This window comes from Coregonus lavaretus (assembly GCF_964263955.1).
Source record: "Coregonus lavaretus genome assembly, chromosome: 21".
Classification (NCBI taxonomy): Eukaryota; Metazoa; Chordata; class Actinopteri; order Salmoniformes; family Salmonidae; genus Coregonus; species Coregonus lavaretus.
Genome location: NC_140008.1, coordinates 23,364,034 through 23,385,127, shown reverse-complemented (window position 1 = coordinate 23,385,127; position 21,094 = coordinate 23,364,034). Strand labels below are relative to the sequence as shown.

Genomic DNA, 21,094 nt, shown 5'->3' with positions numbered 1-21,094 from the left:
GTTAAAGTCCCGCTGCTTGAAAGCGGCAGCTCTACCTTTTAGCTCAGTGCGGATGTTGCCTGTAATCCATGGCTTCTGGTTGGGGAATGTACGTACGGTCACTGTGGGGACGACGTCATCGATGCACTTATTGATGAAGCCAGTGACTGATGTGGTGTACTCCTTAATGCCATCGGAAGAATCCCGGAACATATTCCAGTCTGTGCTAGCAAAACAGTCCTGTAATTTAGCATCTGCATCATCTGACCACTTCTGTATTGAGCGAGTCACTGGTACTTCCTGCTTTAGTTTTTGCATGTAAGCAGGAATCAGGAGGATAGAATTATGGTCAGATTTGCCAAATGGAGGGCGAGGGAGAGCTTTGTACACATCTCTGTGTGTGGAGTAAAGGTGGTCTAGAGCTTTTTTCCTCTGCTTGCATATTTAACATGCTGTTAGAAATGAGATAAAACGGATTTAAGTTTCCCTGCATTAAAGTCCCCGGCCACTAGGAGCGCCGCCTCTGGATGAGCATTTTCTTCTTTGCTTATGGCCTTATACAGCTCGTTGAGTGCGGTCTTAGTGCCAGCATCGGTTTGTAGTGGTAAATAGACAGCTACGAAAAATATAGATGAAAACTCTCTTGGTAAATAGTGTGGTCTACAGCTTATCATGAGATACTCTACCTCAGGCGAGCAAAACCTTGAGACTTCCTTAATATTAGATTTTGTGCACAAGCTGTTATTTACAAATATACACAGACCGCCAACGCTTGTCTTACCGGAGGCAGATGTTCTATCTTGCCGATGCACCGAAAACCCCGCCAGCCCGTAAAACGGCAGCCATCTCCTCCGGCGCCATTGTCAGTATACACAGTTCTATTATTGAAAATGACATCACTTACTGTGTGTACTGTGAACTAATTTGAATTGTACAAAATTGGAACAGGGATCTGTTGAGATCTCAATCAGTTAGTGTGTGTATGTGAGAATAGACCTCTGCCTTCCCACTGGGAGTTCCTGTATAAACCCCAGCATCTTCCCCAGTGTGATGTGTTAACTGTCTCTCTCACCCTCTCTCCACAGCATTATGCTGAGAGCCTGGCCCCACAATGTTGGAATTGGGCTCCTGTTCAGTCAGTGCTCAGACCCTGGCGGACCACAATGCCCTTGGGGTGCCCCAGCTTGCCAGGGTGGGGGTGTGCGGGAGCAGCACCCCACACCGCTATGTCCTGCACCCCGAGTCAGAGAACTGGCACAAGGACCGTCTTGGCCTGGCCAGCGGCTCCCGCTCCTGCTCCCTAATGGAACCCCAGAGCCTGTCAGACAGCCTGCTCTCCCACACAACCATCTTCGACACCCTCTACCTCCCCCACAATGCCCACGTCCCCCATGGCCTCTCCCTGGATGTGGACAGCTCCTACAACGGGGTCGAGGGAGTGCTGGGGATGGACCCCGACTGGCCCGTCAGCCCCATCGTCATTAAGCGCCGCCGGGGGGGCCTCATCGAGCAGCGGGACATCGTTAAGGCCCACCAGGCTCACAAGATCCAGAGCACCCCACAGGCCTTGCGCAAGGAATGGGAGTAAGTACAACATGCCTCCTCTCTAAGCTAGCAAGCTAACACGTGTTAGGACCATTACCTGTGGCTGGAGATATATGGGTTTAATTCTAACTGGAGAGTATATACAGGAATGAGTCTGTGAAATAGACAGACTGTGAAACATCTTTCTATTATTTATTCTAACTTTTATTCACTGATTTAAGCCTAGCTTCACCATGGAACATGGTTTCACTGTGACTTTCATCTTTAATGAAATCATAGAGGGAACATTTTGATAAGCTCTTTCTCATAAGCAGTTACAGTGTGCAGAGAAACATTTGTCAACATGAATTAAACAGATCAATGAAAGAAGTGTTTAATATATTATTATAAAAGAAAAGGAGAGCTGCACACTCTAGGAGCTCAGATGCAATAATTTAATACCAAAGTTTCGACAGCCAAGCTGTCTTCAAAAGGGTATATACTGATGAAGACAGCTTGGCTGTCGAAACTTTGGTATTAAATTATTGCATCTGAGCTCCTAGAGTGTGCAGCTCTCCTTTTCTTTTTCAAGTGTTCTACTCTGCTAGCAGCACCTCGCCTAACCAGGTGTGTGTTTCTTCCGCCTCCAGATTGATAATAGATTATTATAAACATCTCTTGCCATGGCTTTGAACCAACAATGGACTGGATTTGTGTGTATTTGCAGTTGTTCCTTTTTACTTGTGATATGATTACCAAGGACTCTGTTTAATGATACTACTGTGAAGTCTGGAGGAATGCTATGTTTTTTCATTGTTAAAAGGATGCTTTGGGATTTTGGCAATGAGGCCTTTTATCTAAATCCCCAGAGTCAGATTAACTCGTCGATACTGTTTGAAGGAAGTTGCTAGCTAGCGCTAGCTCAATTGCTAACTAGCATTAGCACAATGACTGGAAGTCTATGGGTATCTGCTAGCATGCTAGTAGATAACCATAGACTTCTAGTCATTGCGCTAACGCTAGTTAGCATTGGCTCACGAAACTAACTCTAACTTCTGTACACAGAGACATAAAGGCATAAAGTCTTAGAGGCTGTACATAAGTCGGTACAGCCTCTTCTGCCAACTTCTGTGTGTAGTGTCCGAACACGTACATGTCAGTTGTTTTGCACTAGGATGCCCACAGCTATAGGAAGAAAAACATTAATTGATCAAAAGAACAAAAATCACCCTATGGTTATTTTGTCTAAACTAATCTATTTTGTAAAATTATGAATTGCTACTTTAATTCTCTGCCCTGACCCTTCCCATTGGTTTCCATTAAGGCATTGTCAGGGGAGTAGGAGGGGTACAGAGGGATGTCCTGACATGCTTTAAGAAGCTGATAGCATTTCTTATGTGTTGTGAAATTGGAAAACAGAGGGTGTGTGACAAAGGGATAGTTGGTTAATTGCTGTGTCAGCTGGCCTGTTCGAATGATTTTCACAGTTTGGGTTGTCCCATTATGCCCTAGATAATTGATGTTACTCTATTTGGGACAATAATCGTCCCAGTCAGGTTGTGTTATTACCATGGCCTTTACCTCTCACTGTCATTTAGGATGATTCTGTCAGCTGCTAGTAGGAAAATAGAGAGTCACACACAAACACGTAATAGGTTTTTTAATGACGCTCCAATTTGAATGCATTATCAGCAGGGATGAGGGGGACAATTTTGAATGTGCAGCCGTATGGAAACGTAGATTCTCTCGGAAGGGTTGGCTCCCACAAATAACAGTTCTGTGCACAAGGTTGCAGCAGGTGAAGACATGGAAGAGGGTGGTAGTGAGGGAGGAGGAAAGCATTGAAATGCTAACTGTTTGTCCCTGCCGTTGGTGGGAAGGAACCTGTGTTAGCAGAGCCAGAGGCAGCTGCAGAGGGATGTGACCATCCCAAAATTGAGTTTAGTATTCAGGCATGTAAGGAACTTTGCTTGAAGATTTATTTTATAATTCACTGGGTATGTGGATGAGGAATAGTTTGAATAGTTTGATAGGCTGAGAGGCTCCCAGAGGTTCCCATAGTAATATTTGTAATGCAACATCAAGTTATGGATCTGTTGTTTGCTATCAGTCAGCCAAGCCTAGAGGCATAATAATCTCACCCCATCATCACTTATCTGTAATTACTTTTATGGTGGGACTCAGTGAGTGGCTGCTCACTGGGGTGGAAATGCACATTCAACATCAAACCAAAAAGAAAAGATAGGAATTAAAGTGTTGTAGGTCTACCATTTTTCTGCCTTCTACCTGAAAACACACACACACAAGGTGTCCTTTCAGACAGGAACCCAAGCATATGTTCTCTGTTATTATGTTCGCTCTGCACCTCACAAGTTATTTCTATACTCAGAAATTATGAGTGATTGTTGCTCAAGAGAGTGGCAGTGATTCACCTTCCTAGTTCCCTTTCTCCTCCACATAAACACAGGTAAACATTGTTATAGACTCCAACAACACTAGAGCAAGGGTGTCAAACATCCGGAATTGGTATTCTTTTTTTCCGGGGGAAAACAATCGAAAAACGACATTGGAATGACTTAAACCTAATCGAAACTGTGTAGAAATGATAATGGACCTACATCTAAAGTCTCTTCATTCTGTCCAGCTTGTTAACAGTAATCAAAACGAAAGCTAGACAGTCAGGGAGTATAGAAAATTCAAAAAGCGATGGATAGAGGACTATTTGACGGCATGGAAATATAATCCATTTTAAGTGTGGCTCATTGGACCTTCGTGAAGACACCCCTGCCCTAGAGGTTATTCAGTCTTCTCAAAGGATATATTACATTTACATTATTTAGCAGACGCTCTTATCCAGAGCGACTTACAGTTAGTGCATACATTATTCTTTTTTATTTTCATACTGGCCCCCCGTGGGAATCGAACCCACAACCCTGGCATTGCAAACGCCATGCTCTACCAACTGAGCTACCTCCCTGCCGGCCATTCCCTCCCCTACCCTGGACGACGCTGGGCCAATTGTGCGCCGCCCCATTTGTCTCCCGGTTGCGGCCGGCTACAGCAGAGCCTGGATTCGAACCAGGATCTCTAGTGGCACAGCTAGCACTGCGATGCAGTGCCTTAGACCACTGCGATGTGTGTTATTTTCCACTTTAATGGGCCTATGCCTAACAAATGCTGTATAAGGGAACATCATTGATTTGCTAACTTGCAGCTCCTCATGTACAACATGTAGAAAAACCAAAGCAAAGAAATTAGAGCAGTAAGAGGTGGCTAATATGCAAATATCACATAAAATCTGGTGAGGCGTCAGTTTGTCTTGTACTTCCTCATTCAATCAGATGATTCACATTCATTGGCTCCAAAAACGTACTTTAATTGCCCTAGTCGGGTGGTGATGGCGTGACAGTATGTGGGAGTTACTTTTGTTATCATCTCAACACTATCCCTCATATGTGTCATGAAGATGATTGATCTAATGTTCTACTACAACAAAACATGCTATCTGTTGTCATTGTCTTCCGGTGACAGTGCTAGACATGCGTATGTTGGCATATGCACAAAATACATTTTAAGGGAAGTTGAATCAACATTCTAGAGAGGAGCAGGAAGGCTCAGCTGCCATACATGAAACATCAGATCAGCATCAGTGCACTATCTCAGCATGTGTGTTTACACATTACACCATTTTCAATTCTGTTCAATACCTGACTGCAAATTACCTTGGCCGTGTCCATAACTATATCTCCATAGAAACCACCACATGTTTTCAGAACATGTCTTTTTTTAAACAGTTCTACTCATTAAAACATAAAGCTTGTGTCAGAACCTGTAGCTATGGTTACCTGGCACAGGTATAAAGGTGAGGGGTCTGTTCTAGTGACCACAGCAACTCCACTATTCTAATGCCTTCCTCATATCAGTCTACTGAGAGATGGAGAGACAACAAGTGTGTGAGACTGCTACCATGTGACCATGAGATTGTGATTGAGAATGGCACATGGGGGTTGAACTCAAACACAGGGTTCTGGTTGGTTGTGGTGGTGGTATAGAGAGGATTAGGGTAGGCATGAGAGTAGTGTGCAGTGTGCTGGAAGGTGGAGGTGTTCCTGTGTGCGGAGGATTTGGGTTGACTGGATCCTGACACAGGGAAACTGAAACCCCTCTGGTTGTTTTCTGTCACATTTTCTCAGTGTATCTCTGCCCATCGATGTGCTTATAGAAATGGCTGCACTTTGTATCTGTAAGTGCAACTCTCAGTTTAGGTTATCCTCTGATCGCTTTGTTTTGAGCCGGTCGTACATGCTTGATTACACCAGTCAACAGCAGACCCTGAAAGTTAGGCTCAGAGGTCCTCTATAAACCTGTGAACAGGATGTAAGACTGAGAGGTCATGAAAGGTCATAGAAAAACTTTCACAAATAAAGCAATAGGTGTGGCCTTTATACGACTGCATCCGATACACAGCTAAAATAATTTGTTCTCATCAGCCTATAAATATATCAAGCTGCCTCAGTGAAGCAGCACAGTGTAAATGTCAGAGTGGTTTGTTACAGCTTCATTATTTATGATGACTTGTTGAGAAGGCCTATTCATCAACCCTATCTGATGTGTCTGTCAGCCAGCACTTATACAGTACCAGTCAAAAGTTTGGACACACCTACTCATTCAAGGGTTTTTCTTTATTTTTTAAAACTATTTTCTACATTGTAGAATAATAGTGAAGACATCAAAACTATTAAATAACACATATGGAATCATGTAGTAACCAAAAAAGTGTTAAACAAATCAAAATATGTTTTATATTTGAGATTCTTCAAATAGCCACCCTTTGTCTTGATGACAGCTTTGCACACACTTGGCATTCTCTCAACCAGCTTCATGAGGTAGTCACCTGGAATGCAATTCAATTAACAGGTGTGCCTTCTTTCAAGTTAATTTGTGGAATTTATTTCCTTCTTAATGTGTTTGAGCCAATCAGTTATGTTTTGACAAGGTAGGGGGGTATACAGAAGAAAGCCCTATTTGGTAAAAGACCAAGTCCATGTTATGGCAAGAACAGCTCAAATACGCAAAGAGAAACGACAGTCCATCATTACTTTAAGACATGAAGGTAAGTCAATACAGAACATTTCAAGAACTTGAACGTTTCTTCAAGTGCAGTCGCAAAAACCATCAAGCGCTATGATGAAACTGGCGCTCATGAGGACCGCCATAGGAATGGAAGACCCAGAGTTACCTCTGCTGCAGAGGATAAGTTCATTAGAGTTACCAGCCTCAGAAATTGCAGCCCAAATAAATGCTTCACAGTGTTCAAGTAAAAGACACATCTCAACATCAACTATTCAGAGGAGACTGTGTGAATTGGACCTTCATGGTCGAATTGCTGCAATGAAACCACTACTAAAGGACACCAATAAGAAGAAGAGACTTGCTTGGGCCAATAAAGACGAGCAATGGACATTAGACTGGTGGAAATGTGTCCTTTGGTCTGGAGTCCAAATTTGAGATTTTTTAATCCAACCGCCGTGGCTTTGTGAGACGCGGTGTGGGTGAACGGATGATCTCTGCATGTGTATTTCCCACCGTAAAGCATGGAGCAAGAGGTGTTAACTGTAAGTCTGTAAGTCGCTCTGGATAAGAGCATCTGCCAAATGACTTAAATGTAAATGTAAATGTGTTATGGTGTGGGGGTGCTTTTCTGGTGACACGGTCTGTGATTTATTTAGAATTCAAGGCACACTTAACCAGCATGGCTACCAGAGTATTCTGCAGTGATACACCATCCCATCAGGTTTGGGCTTAGTGGGACTATCATTTGTTTTTCAACAGGACAATGACCCAACACACCCCCAGGCTGTGTAAGGGCTGTTTTACCAAGAAGGTGAGTTATGGAGTGCTACATCAGATGACCTGGCCTCCACAATCCCCCGACCTCAACCCAATTGAGATGGTTTGGGATGAGTCGGACCGCAGAGTGAAGGAAAAGCAGCCAACAAGTGCTCAGCATATATGGGAACTCCTTCAAGACTGTTGGAAAAGCATTCCAGGTAATGCTGGTTGAGAGAATGCCAAGAGTGTGCAATGCTGTCATCAAGGCAAAGGGTGGCAATTTGAAGAATCTCAAATATAAAATATATTTTGATTTGTTTAACACTTTTTTGGTTACTACATGATTCCATATGTGTTATTTCATAGTTTTGATGTCTTCACTATTATTCTACAATGTAGAAAATAGTAAAAATAAAGAAAAACCCTTGAATGAGTATGTGTGTCCAAACTTTTGACTGGTACTGTATGTCATAGAAAAGTGCAGGAATGCAGTTCCACTGCATGTAGCACAGTAATGTTTTAGTTTATTGCATTTAAAGTCTTCAATCATGACAACTACAGACTTGTTGTTGGGGTGATCAGGGCGAAGAAGACTGTCAGTGTGATGGACTACTCTCATAAACTGCATTCATCTCTGTTGTGGTAGTGCAGTAGTGTTGTGTTGTGTTCGAGCAAGCTGCAGACTGCCATGGTAAGTTAATATCACATTAGCTAGGAGAGAGTGTGTGGTGGTGGTGTAGTGGATGTAGAGTTGTCAGAAGACGGGTCCCAGTCTTTTTATGGGGTGTCAGGAACCAGGGAGGAGTGTCAGGGTTTCTTGGCCTGAATGGACAGATTCCCTTACTCTTCAAAACATGCCCGGAGGAGGGGTAGATAGTGGTGATTCAGATCGGGGAGAGTCCCCTGAGACGTCGTAATGTCATTCAGACCGCTGGGGTTTTGAAGTTTCAGGGTTTAACCTGTACGGGATCGGTGTCCCATATACGGGACGGTTGAGCTAACGTGTGCTTATGTGATTAGCATGACTGTTGTAAGTAACAGCAAACTTTCCAGGACATAGACATGTCTTATATGGGCAGAAAGCTTAAAATCTTGTTAATCGAACTGCACTGTCCAATTTACAGTAGCTATTACAGTGAAAAAAGACAATGCTATTGTTTGAGGAGAGTGCACAACAACAGAAAACTTATCACGGCAACTGGTTTGATACATTCACCTCTGAAGGTAAATAATGTACTTACATTCAGTAATCTTGCCCTGATTTGTCATCCTAAGGGTCCCAGAGATAAAATGTAGCATAGTTTTGTTTGATAAAATCAATTTTTATATTCAAATGTAGGAACTGGGTTCTACAGTTTGAACCCCTGCTGTCTCTGGCTCCACACCCACCATGCCCGGCCATCTAGATGTGTGAAAGCTAATGATCCATCATGTATGACATTCTTGGGAGTGTGTAAACTTACATTTTGTATTACCATATCATTTTTGTATGTTCTGTATAGTTATGTACTTGAAAATGTATCAATTGACCAATTCGGCACATTTGGGCAGACTTGATACAAAATAGTCCAGTATTGCAATGCTTCACTGGATCAATCTGAAACTTTGCATATACACACTGCTGCCATCTAGTGGCCAAAACCAACATTGCACCTAACTGCAATATTATATTGTGGCCTTTCTCTTGCATTTCAAAGATGATGGAACAAAAATAAAAAAATAAAACGCATGTTTTTTTGTTTGTATTATCTTTTACCAGATTTAATGTGTTATATTCTCCTGCATTAATTTCACATTTCCACAAACTTCAATGTGTTTCCTTTCAGATGGTATCAATAATATGCATATCCTTGCTTCAGGTCCTGAGCTACAGGCAGTTAGATTTGGGTATGTCATTTTTGACGAAATTGGAAAAAAAGAGTCCGATCCTTAAGAGGTTAACAGTGCTGTTTTATCTGGTGCAGTAGGTTGCCATTTGATTATTACCTTGCAAACTGTGCAATATTAGGGAGGGTTTATGAAAATAACAGTATATAAAATCATATGTGATCTAGTGTGTGTGTAACATAAAAGACTAGTATGTATAGCTTTAGATGTTTATAACAGCTGAATCTGAGTTAAATTCATAGTCAGCCTTGAATACAAGAAGTGGAAGATTTCTTGAATGTGCTTCACATCATGACTGAGCTTTCTCTGTTCAGAGGTGATACATTATCAAATTGGAGAAACCTGAGAGGCCCAGACAAAGAAAGGCTTTTGATAGACACAGTCATTAGCTACCACTGCAAGGCATTTACAAGGCCTTTAACAACAGTAGTGAGTGAAGGCATAGCCAACGTCAATCGTAATGGCAATGTGAAGGGGATCTGATTATAGACCCATTTTTTGGATGAGTCTGATTAATTTGTTATTTTTTGCTGTAGTAACAAAGAGAGGTTGGAAAACTGGAGATCTTTTGGGGGGGACTGGGCTGTAATTATTCCATTCAGCGATATAGATTGAATTATCATATAGTAACCACCTCAGCCATTAGATGAATTAAAAACAAATGTCACAGACAGTTGTGTGTAGCGGTATAGAACATGTGAATCCAGTGTGAAGAAAATGAAGACACCCCTTTATGGCCTATAGCATGATCATTTTCTCTGTGTGTTTCTACCCCCTCTTACAGAGCAGAATATTACCACCATGCATCTCAGGTCTCTGCTCCAACAACAAAGCACAGCTTCTCCAGAGACCAACCTGTGACATATGGCCCTGGTCCTCTCATTCAATATGACCCGACAGTTGTATGCACTGTATATACGGCACCCATATTGCTCTGTGTGTGTTTTAATTATTAAAGGGTACCGATTTATTGATATCTCATTGAATGCAGGCAATATCTTGAAATAACATGTCAACCACACTGTTTGATGGTGAGATTTGATTCAGTTGTATTTTCATCAGTTTGTCAACATCTATGTGTTGAACAGCTATGACTGCTTTATCATTAAGAATCTTCTCAGATGAGTTCCTAGCTTACTGTAAACACTTTTCTGATTTATTCCAGTCATTCCAGTAGCTTTATTAGTCCCCCATCCTCACAAAGATCATTAAGTTAGGCGTGCATATATTTTCTACATACGGGTGGTCCTGGGAATCAAACCCACTATCCGCTACATGCCTCCTTGATCTGCTACATACTCCCTTTCTCAGAGGATAGAGATGCAGTGACTGCACTCCAGATATCAGCAGGCAGCAACGAGTAGTTAGGAAACCTGTACTCCACTAGTGAACTCACGTATGTGCGATATTAAACCATCCAACCTTCCCTGATGAATTTGCAATCACAAAAGGGGTCCCCTGCCCCAAAAAGCTTGAGAACTCTGCGCTAGAGGGTCTGTCATGTGTCTGTGATGAGAATGCAGGATGGATGAATGCATGCTCTGTCCTTTGCTGTGGAATCACTCCCCTGCATATTTATATAGCAGATTTACAGTAAATATCAAAGGTGAAGCTGTGTTCATTGCTGTTGGCATGCTGTGAAATTACTCTTGCCTTTGTTGAGGGAGAATTATTTCATTTGGGCAGGAGCTCTCCATGAAATGGTTCCCTCTGTGGGACCTATCTGTATTGGTTGGGTTTTATGGTCTGATTTCCTAGCCTTCCTTGTCTTCCTTATGTTCTCAACACCCAGGATATCCTGTACAGTAGGCTACGTGGTGAACAAGCTTGCTGCTAATGCCCCATTTGGGACTGAAAGTCTTTTAAGCTCAAATGTATTGTCTTTGCTCTCTCTCTCTTTCCCTCTCTCTCTTGTTCTCTCTTTCCCTCTCTCTTTCTCTCTCTCTCTGCATGTGGGTAATCTGTCATTTAGACTCCCCAAATCACTAACAAACAAACCCAAATGTTCTGGGTCTGGTGACTAATGTTGATCTTGGGAGCTGTTTGATAAATAGCTGACGCACGGAAGCGTCATTCCCAGCATTTCTTTATCAATCGACTGGCATATAGCTATATCTCTACTCCCTCTTGTGGATCTTTGGGGAACTGCATGATATAAGAGGCTCACAGAAGTGGTTTCTCTTGTTGCAGGAGCATTTTAGGTAATATACTAACCCCAATCAATTGATAAAGTGCTGTATTTGAAAGTTCACATGCACACGCACATAAGAACACATGCGTGCACGTTTTACTAGATTCTGACAGCATTCATAATAAGCCACATTAATCCCATTATTTCATCAGAAGGGAATGGCAGCAACTTGAAAATCCATTGGTGGTATTTGCTATTTCCCCTGGACTGCTGACACATATACAATCTCCTTCCTATGTTAGAGTTTATTCTGTTTTATCAACCACAAAACATTCTGATGACTTGACTTTGATTGCTTCAGTTAAGGAGGGGATTGCAATTTGATATCATTATAGTGGAGTGCGGTCAACCTCTCTGTTGAAGATAGTAGTTACGTGGAGAGAACAAGCCTAGCACAAACCCACATCACTTTCATTACCGGGTGTTCATACACATAATGCCACTCTCTCCTGCTCAAGGATTTCAATCACGCTGGGAGATGGAGATGGAAAGATTTCTGTGGGTTTATTTATGGGTGCTAGTACATTTGTGAGGTGGGTGGAGTGGGAGAGACCCTGAACCCTGGCCAGGACAGACAGAGTAGTCGGTGAGAAGTCTCTCTTTGTAGTTAGTACCATCCACAGAAGTTTCCTTCTCTCTCTGCCAGTCCAGTCTTAATAATAATAATAATTTGGTGGGTGCTTATATTAGTCCTATTTCACATGTACAAGTGTGTATTATACGCATGTGTGAATTGGAAATGTGTGTTTTGCATATCCCAACTCCCCCTGAGAGGTCAGGGTCTGCCATTGGGCGCATTCGAACTGATCATTTTTGTCATGTCGGTGACCATCGTTGGTCACCACCTTTCAAAGTGTCTTGCATTATGGGGTTAAAAATGTTCTGACTTGCGCCTACATGTGGAAGGCGCAAGTCAGAATGTTTTGACTGCAATCGACTGCAAGTTTCTGCAGTTGTTCTTTACCAACTTCATCCTGCAGCCATCGCCTTCATTGTGGGAGGCTCGATTGCCAACCAATCATTAGGGTGTTTTTGTTTGACCCACGCAAATGTGACCAAAGACATGACTGAAACAGGAACCAACTTTGCCACAATTCATGTATACAGTGCATTCGGAAAGTATTCAGACTTGACTTTTTGCACATTTTGCTTTGTTACAGCCTTATTCTAAAATGGATAAAAAATTAAAACAAATCATCGATCTACACACAATACACCGTAATGACAAAGCAAAACAAGGTTTTTAGACATTTTTGCACAGTTATAAAAAACGAAGAAAATAAATAGGACATTTACATAAGTATTCAGACCCTTTACTCAGTACTTTGTTGAAGCACCTTTGGCAGCGATTACAGCCTCGAGTCTTCTTGGGTATGATGCTACAAGCTTGCCACACCTGTATTTGGGGAGTTTCTCTCATTCTTCTCTACAGATCCTCTCAAGTTCTGTCAGGTTGGATGGGGAGCATTGCTGCACAGCTATTTTCAGGTCTCTCCAGAGATGTTAGATCGGGTTCAAGTCCAGGCTCTGGCTGGGCCACTCAAGGACATTCAGAGAATTGTCCCGAAGCCACTCCTGCGTTGTCTTGGCTGTGTGCTTAGGGTCATTGTCCTGTTAGAAGGTGAACCTTCGCCCCAGTCTGAGTTCCTGAGCGATCTGGAGCAGGTTTTCATCAAGGATCTCTCTGTACTTTGCTCCGTTCATCTTTCCCTCGATCCTGACTAGTCTCACAGTCCTTGCCGCTGAAAAATATCCCCACAGCATGATGCTGCCACCACCATGTTTCACCATAGGGATGGTGCCAGGTTTCCTCCAGACGTGACACCTGGCATTCAGGCCAAAGAGTTGAATCTTGGTTTCATCAGACAAGAGAATCTTGTTCCTCATGGTCTGAGAGTCTTTAGGTGCCTTTTGGCAAACTCCAAGTGGGCTGTCATGTACCTTTTACTGAGGAGTGGCTTCCGTCTGGCCACTCTACCATAAAGGCCTGATTGGTGGAGTGCTGCAGAGATGGTTGTCCTTCTGGAAGATTCTCCCATCTCCAAAGAGGAACTCTGGAGCCATGTCAGAGTGACCATCAGGTTCTTGGTCACCTCCCTGACCAAGGCCCTTCTCCCCCGATTGCTCAGTTTGACCGGGCGACCAACTCTAGGAAGAGTCTTGTTGGTTCCAAACTTCTTCCATTGAAGAATGATGGAGGCCACTGTGTTCTTGGGGACCTTCAATGTTGCAGACATTGTTTGGTACTTTTCCCCAGATCTGTGCCTCGACACAATCCTGTCTCGGAGCTCTATGGACAATTCCTTCGACCTCATGGCTTGGTTTTTGCTCTGACATGCACTGTTAACTGTGGGACCTTATATAGACAGGTGTGTGCCTTTCCAAATCATGTCCAATCAATTGAATTTACCACAGGTGGACTCCAATCAAGTTGTAGAAACATCTCAAGGATGATCAACGGAAACAGGACGCAGCTGAGCTCAATTTTCGATTCTCATAGCAAAGGGTCTGAATACTTATGTAAATAAGGTATTTCTGTTTGCTAAAATGTCTAAAAACCAGTTTTCACTTTGTCATTATGGGGTATTGTGTGTAGATTGATGAGGATTTTTATTTATTTAATCCATTTTAGAATAAGACTGTAACGTAACAAAATGTGGAAAGTCAAGGGGTCTGAATGCTTTCCGAAGGCACTGTATACAAATGAATGTGATATTTGATGCTCTCTCTCACTGATTGATTGTACAATGTAGACACATATTATTTCAGTGTGATATGGGGGTTGGAGCCATGTTTATTTCTACATGGTAAAGATAAACTTTTATATATGATCTGAGTCTTGCTGTTGGACTTTCACCTGCCCCCAGCTTTCGTCTGCAGTCGGTTGCTTTCCTTACCACTCAAACACACCCATTATCAACAGTGACCCTGGAGCCATTAGGGTTAAGTGCCTTGATGAAAGGCACAGCAACAGATTTTTCACCTTGTCGGCTTGAACTAGCAACCTTTCGGTTACTGGCCCAATGCTCTAACCGCTAGGCTACCTGCCACCTTGCCTACTCTTCTTCTCCTCAGTTACAGTAGGTAGCAGGCAATCTGCTGCCTAGCCCCCGTCTCAGCTGTGAAGTTTCCCTTTTCTGGCGGAGGTAGGGAGGGCACCAGGCAGGTGCAAAGCGGGCACCAACACCCTCCCGCCCTGGTCCTGGTGCAGTGGCTCTGTGCCACTAGTAAACCCGGCAGGCCTGGCAGGGAGGGCTCAGGGGAACAGCTTCTGATTAGCAGACTACTATACACAGAGAGAAATTTACAGCCCACTCTGGACAATATTGATCTGTTGTGCTGCCAGCATGAATATTAATACATTCCTTTCATTTTATTATTCTGTCAGATAGAGATATATGAACAGATGGATTGTTTAATTTAAAAAGTAGACTGCGGTGAGAACATCCCACTAGGCATAGACGTCAGTTCAACGTCTAGTTTTGATTTACATTTGGTTGAGTTTTCAACTAACGTGAATTTTAACGTGAAATCAACAAAAAATGTCACCATGCCATTGGATTTAGGTTAAAAGTTAGGTAGAAAAAAGATGAAATTCCCTTACATTGATGACATTTTGCAATCCAATCAGTTTTCCACGTTGATTCAACTTAATCACATAAAAATGTTTTGGGTTGAAATGTTGTGGAAACAATTATGATTCAACCAGTTTTTGCCCAGTGTGTTACTCTCTTCAGATTAGACATGGTTTATTCATGGCAGTTTTGATTAATCCCAATTTTGACTTAATTTCCCTCTGCATTTTTTTAAACTGTAAAATTACATCCCTACTTTTGAGCTGAAAGACACCCCCCTACTTTTGCCACAAACATTTCCCTTTGATTCATTCCTTCTCCAAGTGACATTGAAATAGAGAGGTCGATTCATTGTGGATATTGACTCTGTGTATAATCCCACAGCCTTGATTATTGGGTTTATACATTATGGCAAAGAAGACTGGACTCCTAATTAAATACATATTTTTGAAAGTTGTCATCTCTGGAATGAATAGGTGTTTGACTATTTTAGAGACAGTACCTACAATACTCCACCAGAGAGAGGTAAAAGCTCAGCGAACACCTTATCACAAGACTTCCACACCCACATCCCATGACAGCCACAGCACAGATGCTGATATTGCCACACAAGTGCCTATAATCTCATGTGAGAAGGCCAATCTGATGTACAAATGCATGTACAAACAATGTTTTTATTTTGTATTATTCAATTACTTTTGGTATTCCTCTTCTGTAATGGCAATAGTCAATATTTCCACCCCTGCTGGAAAATCCATCTTAGACCAGCTTGGTGTATGAGCTGGTCAGTTGCAGGTCAAGCTGGTAATAAGTTGGTAGACCAGTTTGGACAAACTTGTAAGGACATGGTTGAGCTGGTAGCTGAATTTTCCAACAGGGACTACATGTGTCTGTTTTGATCAACTAACCATTTTACCACTTGTTGAATTATAACTTAATTATATCTCTATCTGGATCAATACACAATGTGTAGGTTTGAACAGAAAACATGTTTGTTGTTTCACAGCACCAATATTGTTGAAGAGGGATTATGATTTATATGATTTTTATATACGCTATGAGGGGTTATGATTACTGCCTTTCTAGTAACGGCTGAGAATAGGACACGTTGGGTGCTAGATAACAGTGCAAAGAAAACACTTAACCGCTCCAATTAAGGCTGGGGTTGAAATCCTGCAGCAATGCCATACATGTACTTAATTGTTCTTCAGAGTTCTGATGAATGAACATCAGCTGTTAAGTTTCAGGCATGATTTTCACAAGGACTGTTAACATTGTTCTGTAGAAAACACTCCAGATGAATGAAGGTCAAGTCTTCTGATGATCCAATCATTAACAACTCAATGGTGCTAAAAATAAACTTGCTAGCATCAATGGCTTGGTTGCCAGATTTTTCATCATGCCATCTACACTGTTAAAATGAAGTGCTTTGTAACACCAAAACTAGTGGCAACTGAGCTGCCACCAACGCAAAGGAGACAACCTTAACTTTGATGGAGTATTGAAACACATCATCCTGAGATGTTTTGAGACGTGGCACTGTGTCGTTACACCACTTAATCAAGTGTTGCGCAACACCGTGCCAGGGACTGGGAGCACTATTGGAAAAGGTTGAAAACAAGAATTAGATCCCTTATCTTTTGGTGCCGTTTCCTCTCTCTAAAGCTTCAAAACACTAGTATGGTGTTTCAAATCATGTCTAGTGCAGAATTAGATCACTTCTTATAGAGCAGGGGTCTCCAACCTTTCTAGCATGAGAGCTACTTCAAAGAAATGAAACATGTTGCGAGCTACAATTGTTTTTTTCTAGCTTTCAAATAGGCACATTATTCTCTTCTCCTCTCCCCTGCAACTCTTCCCCAGATCCTTAGTGTAAAAGAGAAAGTACTGCACTATTTTTGTTGTCAATATACCTGGTAAAATAATGGTTAATAAACAACTCTAAGGGGGGCAATATAAAATCAGTTGTTTCTCCAAATAATGTTTTATATTTTCGCAAATTATATTTTTTGTTTTTCACTCTACAATTGTTCATAGAGAAACAACGAAATTGCATGTTCTGAGTCCATGTCAATGCTTAAATCACATCAGATGACCATTTATGGGGGGGTCAGGAAGAAAACTAACAGATTTTGATTTTTTTGTGTCATTCCCCTTTAATTGCGCATCTGGCCCCACCTACACCAGAAGTACATTAATTTCCAATGGAACTCAGCGTTAGTCTTGCAGCATTGAATTGCAAAGGCAGTTGCAGTGCGTTCTGTTTGGTGCATACTTTGGATTTATCGAACATATGCATCAAATTGTATGCGTAGACGGCTGATGGAAATGGTAGCAGAAGGTGAATGTTGAACTTTTGTTGCACACATATCCAGATGATGCTGCGTACCATTTTGTGCAATGACAATGTAGGTGTTTTGGAGGAGGCACACAGAGGCCAAATTGAGCTCTATACCGCATCGCCGTGCGCCTCTCAAATTTTGTAACAATGTGGAGGGCTCTGCATTGACATGATTGGTTGACGGTAGGTGAGGGCGGGAGGCCGTGTATAAACACAAACTCACTTCCTTCACAACAGCTCTGCGCTGCTTGGCAAAGCGCAAGAGGTATGAATGTCCTGACTTCTGCGGAGGCCATATCATATCAAAAACTTCAAACTGTAACCAGTGCCTGCAACCTGGTTCAGGTTGTCAGTCAACCTATCAGGGTATTTACAAACAGCACAGGAATGAAATCATCAACATGTATCGATCACATCTTTACTAATGCTGCAGAAATGTGCTTTAAAGCAGTATCCAAATCCATAGGATGTAGTGATCACAATATAGTAGCCATATCTAGGAAAACCAAAGTTCCAAAGGCAAAGCCAAATATAGTGTATAAGAGGTCATACAATAAGTTTTGTAGTCATTCATATGTTGATAATGTAAATAATATTTGTTTGTCTGTGGTGTGTAATGAGGACCAGACGCTGCACTTGACACATTTATGAAATAGCTTATTCCAGTTACTAATAAGCATGCACCCATTAAGAAAATGACTGTAAAAACTGTTAAATCCCCTTGGATTGATAAGGAATTGAAAAATTGTATGGTTGAGAGGGATGAGGCAAAATGTATGGCAAATAAGTCTGGCAGCACAACTGATTGGCAAACATACAGCAAATGAAGAAATCATGTGAATAAACGAAATAAAAATAAAAATAAACTATACTATGAAACAAAAATAAATGATATAAAGAATTATAGTAAAAAGCTTTGGAGCACCTTAAATTACATTTAGGGAAAAAAGGCAAACTCAGCTCCATCATTCATTGAATCAGATGGCTTATTCATCACAAAACCCACTGATATTGCCAACTACTTTAATGACTTATTCATTGGCAAGATAAGCAAACTTAGGTATGACATACCAGCAACAAATGCTGACACTACACATCCAATAGTGGCGAACCAGGGGTGGCATAATGTCAACGTTGCGTTGATTAGGTAGCAGCTGGGAGTTTATGGTGTCTGATTCTTGTGAGATTTGTTTATGACAGTTTGCAGTGGAACACGTGAAAATTACATTAACTTTCAGAATTGTTTGATGGGCTGTGAGCTACTGGTAGCTTGAGATCATCCTGTTGGAGACCCCTGTTCTAGAGTATTTTCATTGATTTATGTATCTGATCATTTGCCAGTTTAGCCCCTTTGCAGGCATTGTTGAGCAAAGTGCTCAATCCACCAGAAGTAACTGGCGGTTTCACAGCAAGCATCACAGGATACTGTATTTGGCTATACCATTAAAAGATAGAAATGTGGGAATGGCTCGTCTCATCACTGAACGTCATTTTGGCTGACGGTTTTCATATCTTTTCATCATGATCCATTACACCTCATGGCACAACAAGCTGCTTAATACTAATATAAAATTATACTTTTCTTTCTTCAAACATGCATACAACATTGTGTAAAATAATCATGAAGTAAAACAATTTTGAATTACCCACAGTCCTCTAAAAACAGAGCCATCTTAACAAATATAATGGCGCCGGAGAAGATGGCTGCCGTTTTACAGCCCTCTAACCAATTGTACTATTATGTGTGATTTTCCGCGTTATTTGTAATTTATTCTGTACATAATGTTTCTGCCATCGTCTCTTATAACCAAAAAGAGCTTCTGGATATCAGGACAGCGATTACTCACATCGTATTGGACTAATAATTTTTCTTCAACAAGTCGGACGCGAAGGATATCCTACAGACACCCGACAAGGCCCAAATCCCCATCATTCGCATGAGATAGAGACAGAGATATCGTGGACGTAGGTCGGGGTGCCTTGTAAGGATCCGACAGCAAGCAAGTAAACTGCCTCTTCCATCAATCCTATTAGCCAATGTTCAATCATTTGAGAATAGATTAGATGACCTAAGATTACGGTTATCCTACCAACGGGACATTAAAAACTGTAATATATTATGTTTCACCGAGTCGTGGCTGAACGACGACATGGACAACATACAGCTAGCGGGCTATACGCTACATCGGCAGGATAGAACGGCTGACTCCGGTAAGACAAGGGGTGGCGGTCTGTGTATATTTGTAAACAACAGCCGTCTCGAGGTTTTGCTCGCCTTAGGTAGAGTATCTTATGATAAGCTGTAGACCACACTATTTACCAAGAGAGTTTTCATCTATATTTTTCATAGCTGTCTATTAACCATCACAAACCAATGCTGGCATTAAGATTGCGCTGAATGAGCTGTATAAGGCCATAAGTGAACAGGAAAACGCTCATCCAGAGGCAGCGCTCCTAGTGGCCGGGGACTTTAATGCAGGGAAACTTGAATCAGTTCTACCTAATTTCTACCAGCATGTTAAATGTGCAACCAGAGGGAAAAAAACTCTAGACCACCTTTACTCCACACACAGAGACGCATACAAAGCTCTCCCTCGCCCTCCATTTGGCAAATCTGACCATAACTCTATCCTCCTGATTCCTGCTTATAAGCAAAAACTAAAGCAGGAAGCACCAGTGACTCGGTTAATAAAAAAGTGGTCAGATGACGCAGATGCTAAGCTACAGGACTGTTTTGCTAGCACAGACTGGAACATGTTCCGGGATTCTTCAGATAGCATTGAGGAGTACACCACATCAGTCACTGGCTTCATCAATAAGTGCATTGATGACGTCGTCCCCACAGTGACCGTACGTACATACCCCAACCAGAAGCCATGGATTACAGGCAACATCTGTACTGAGCTAAAGGGTAGAGCTGCGGCTTTCAAGGAGTGGGACTGTAACCCGACGAACCATCAAACAGGCAAAGAGTCAGTACAGGACTAAGATTGAATCATACTACACCGGCTCTGACACTCGTCGGATGTGGCAGGGCTTGAAAACTATTACAGACTACAAAGGGAAGCACAGCCGCGAGCTGCCCAGTGACACAAGACTTCCAGACGAGCTAAACCACTTCTATGCTCGCTTCGAGGCAAGCAACACTGAAGCATGCATGAGAGCACCAGCGGTTCCGGATGACTATGTGATCACGCTCTCCGTAGCCAATGTGAGTAAGACTTTTAAGCAGGTCAACATTTACAAGGCCGCAGGGCCAGACGGATTACCAGGACGTGTACTCCGAGCATGTGCTGACCAACTGGCAAGTGTCTTCACTGACATTTTCAACATGTCCCTGACCGAGTCTGTAATACCTACATGTTTCAAGCAGCCCACCATAGTCCCTGTGCCCAAGAACGCCAAGGTAACTTGCCTAAATGACTACCGACCTGTAGCGCTCACGTCAGTAGCCATGAAGTGCTTTGAAAGGCTGGTCATGGCTCACATCAACACCATCATCCCAGAAACCCGAGACCCACTTCTATTCGCATACCGCCCCAACAGATCCACAGATGATGCAATCTCTATTGCATGCCACACTGCCCTTTCCCACCTGGACAAAAGGATGCTGTTCATTGACTACAGTTCAGCGTGCAACACCATAGTGCCCTCAAAGCTCACCACTAAGCTAAGGACCCTGGGACTAAACCTCCCTCTGCAACTGGATCCTGGACTTCCTGACGGGCCGCCCCCAGGTGGTAGGGGTAGGCAACAACACATCTG

The 21,094-nt window shown here is 42.3% G+C and overlaps 1 protein-coding gene across 1 annotated transcript in view; it reads left to right on the top strand.

Moving 5' to 3' along the window:
* Nucleotides 1-1,090: 1,090 nt before the first annotated feature.
* The window catches only part of LOC311148386 (voltage-dependent R-type calcium channel subunit alpha-1E-like), a gene marked incomplete at both ends in the record, with an annotated part of 178,622 nt that continues 158,618 nt past the window's right edge, over nucleotides 1,091-21,094 (top strand). Inside the window, one exon of the mRNA XM_084185342.1 lies at nucleotides 1,091-1,563. Coding sequence (XP_084041468.1) covers nucleotides 1,091-1,563 — 473 coding nt within the window. The remainder of the gene's footprint in view (nucleotides 1,564-21,094) is intronic.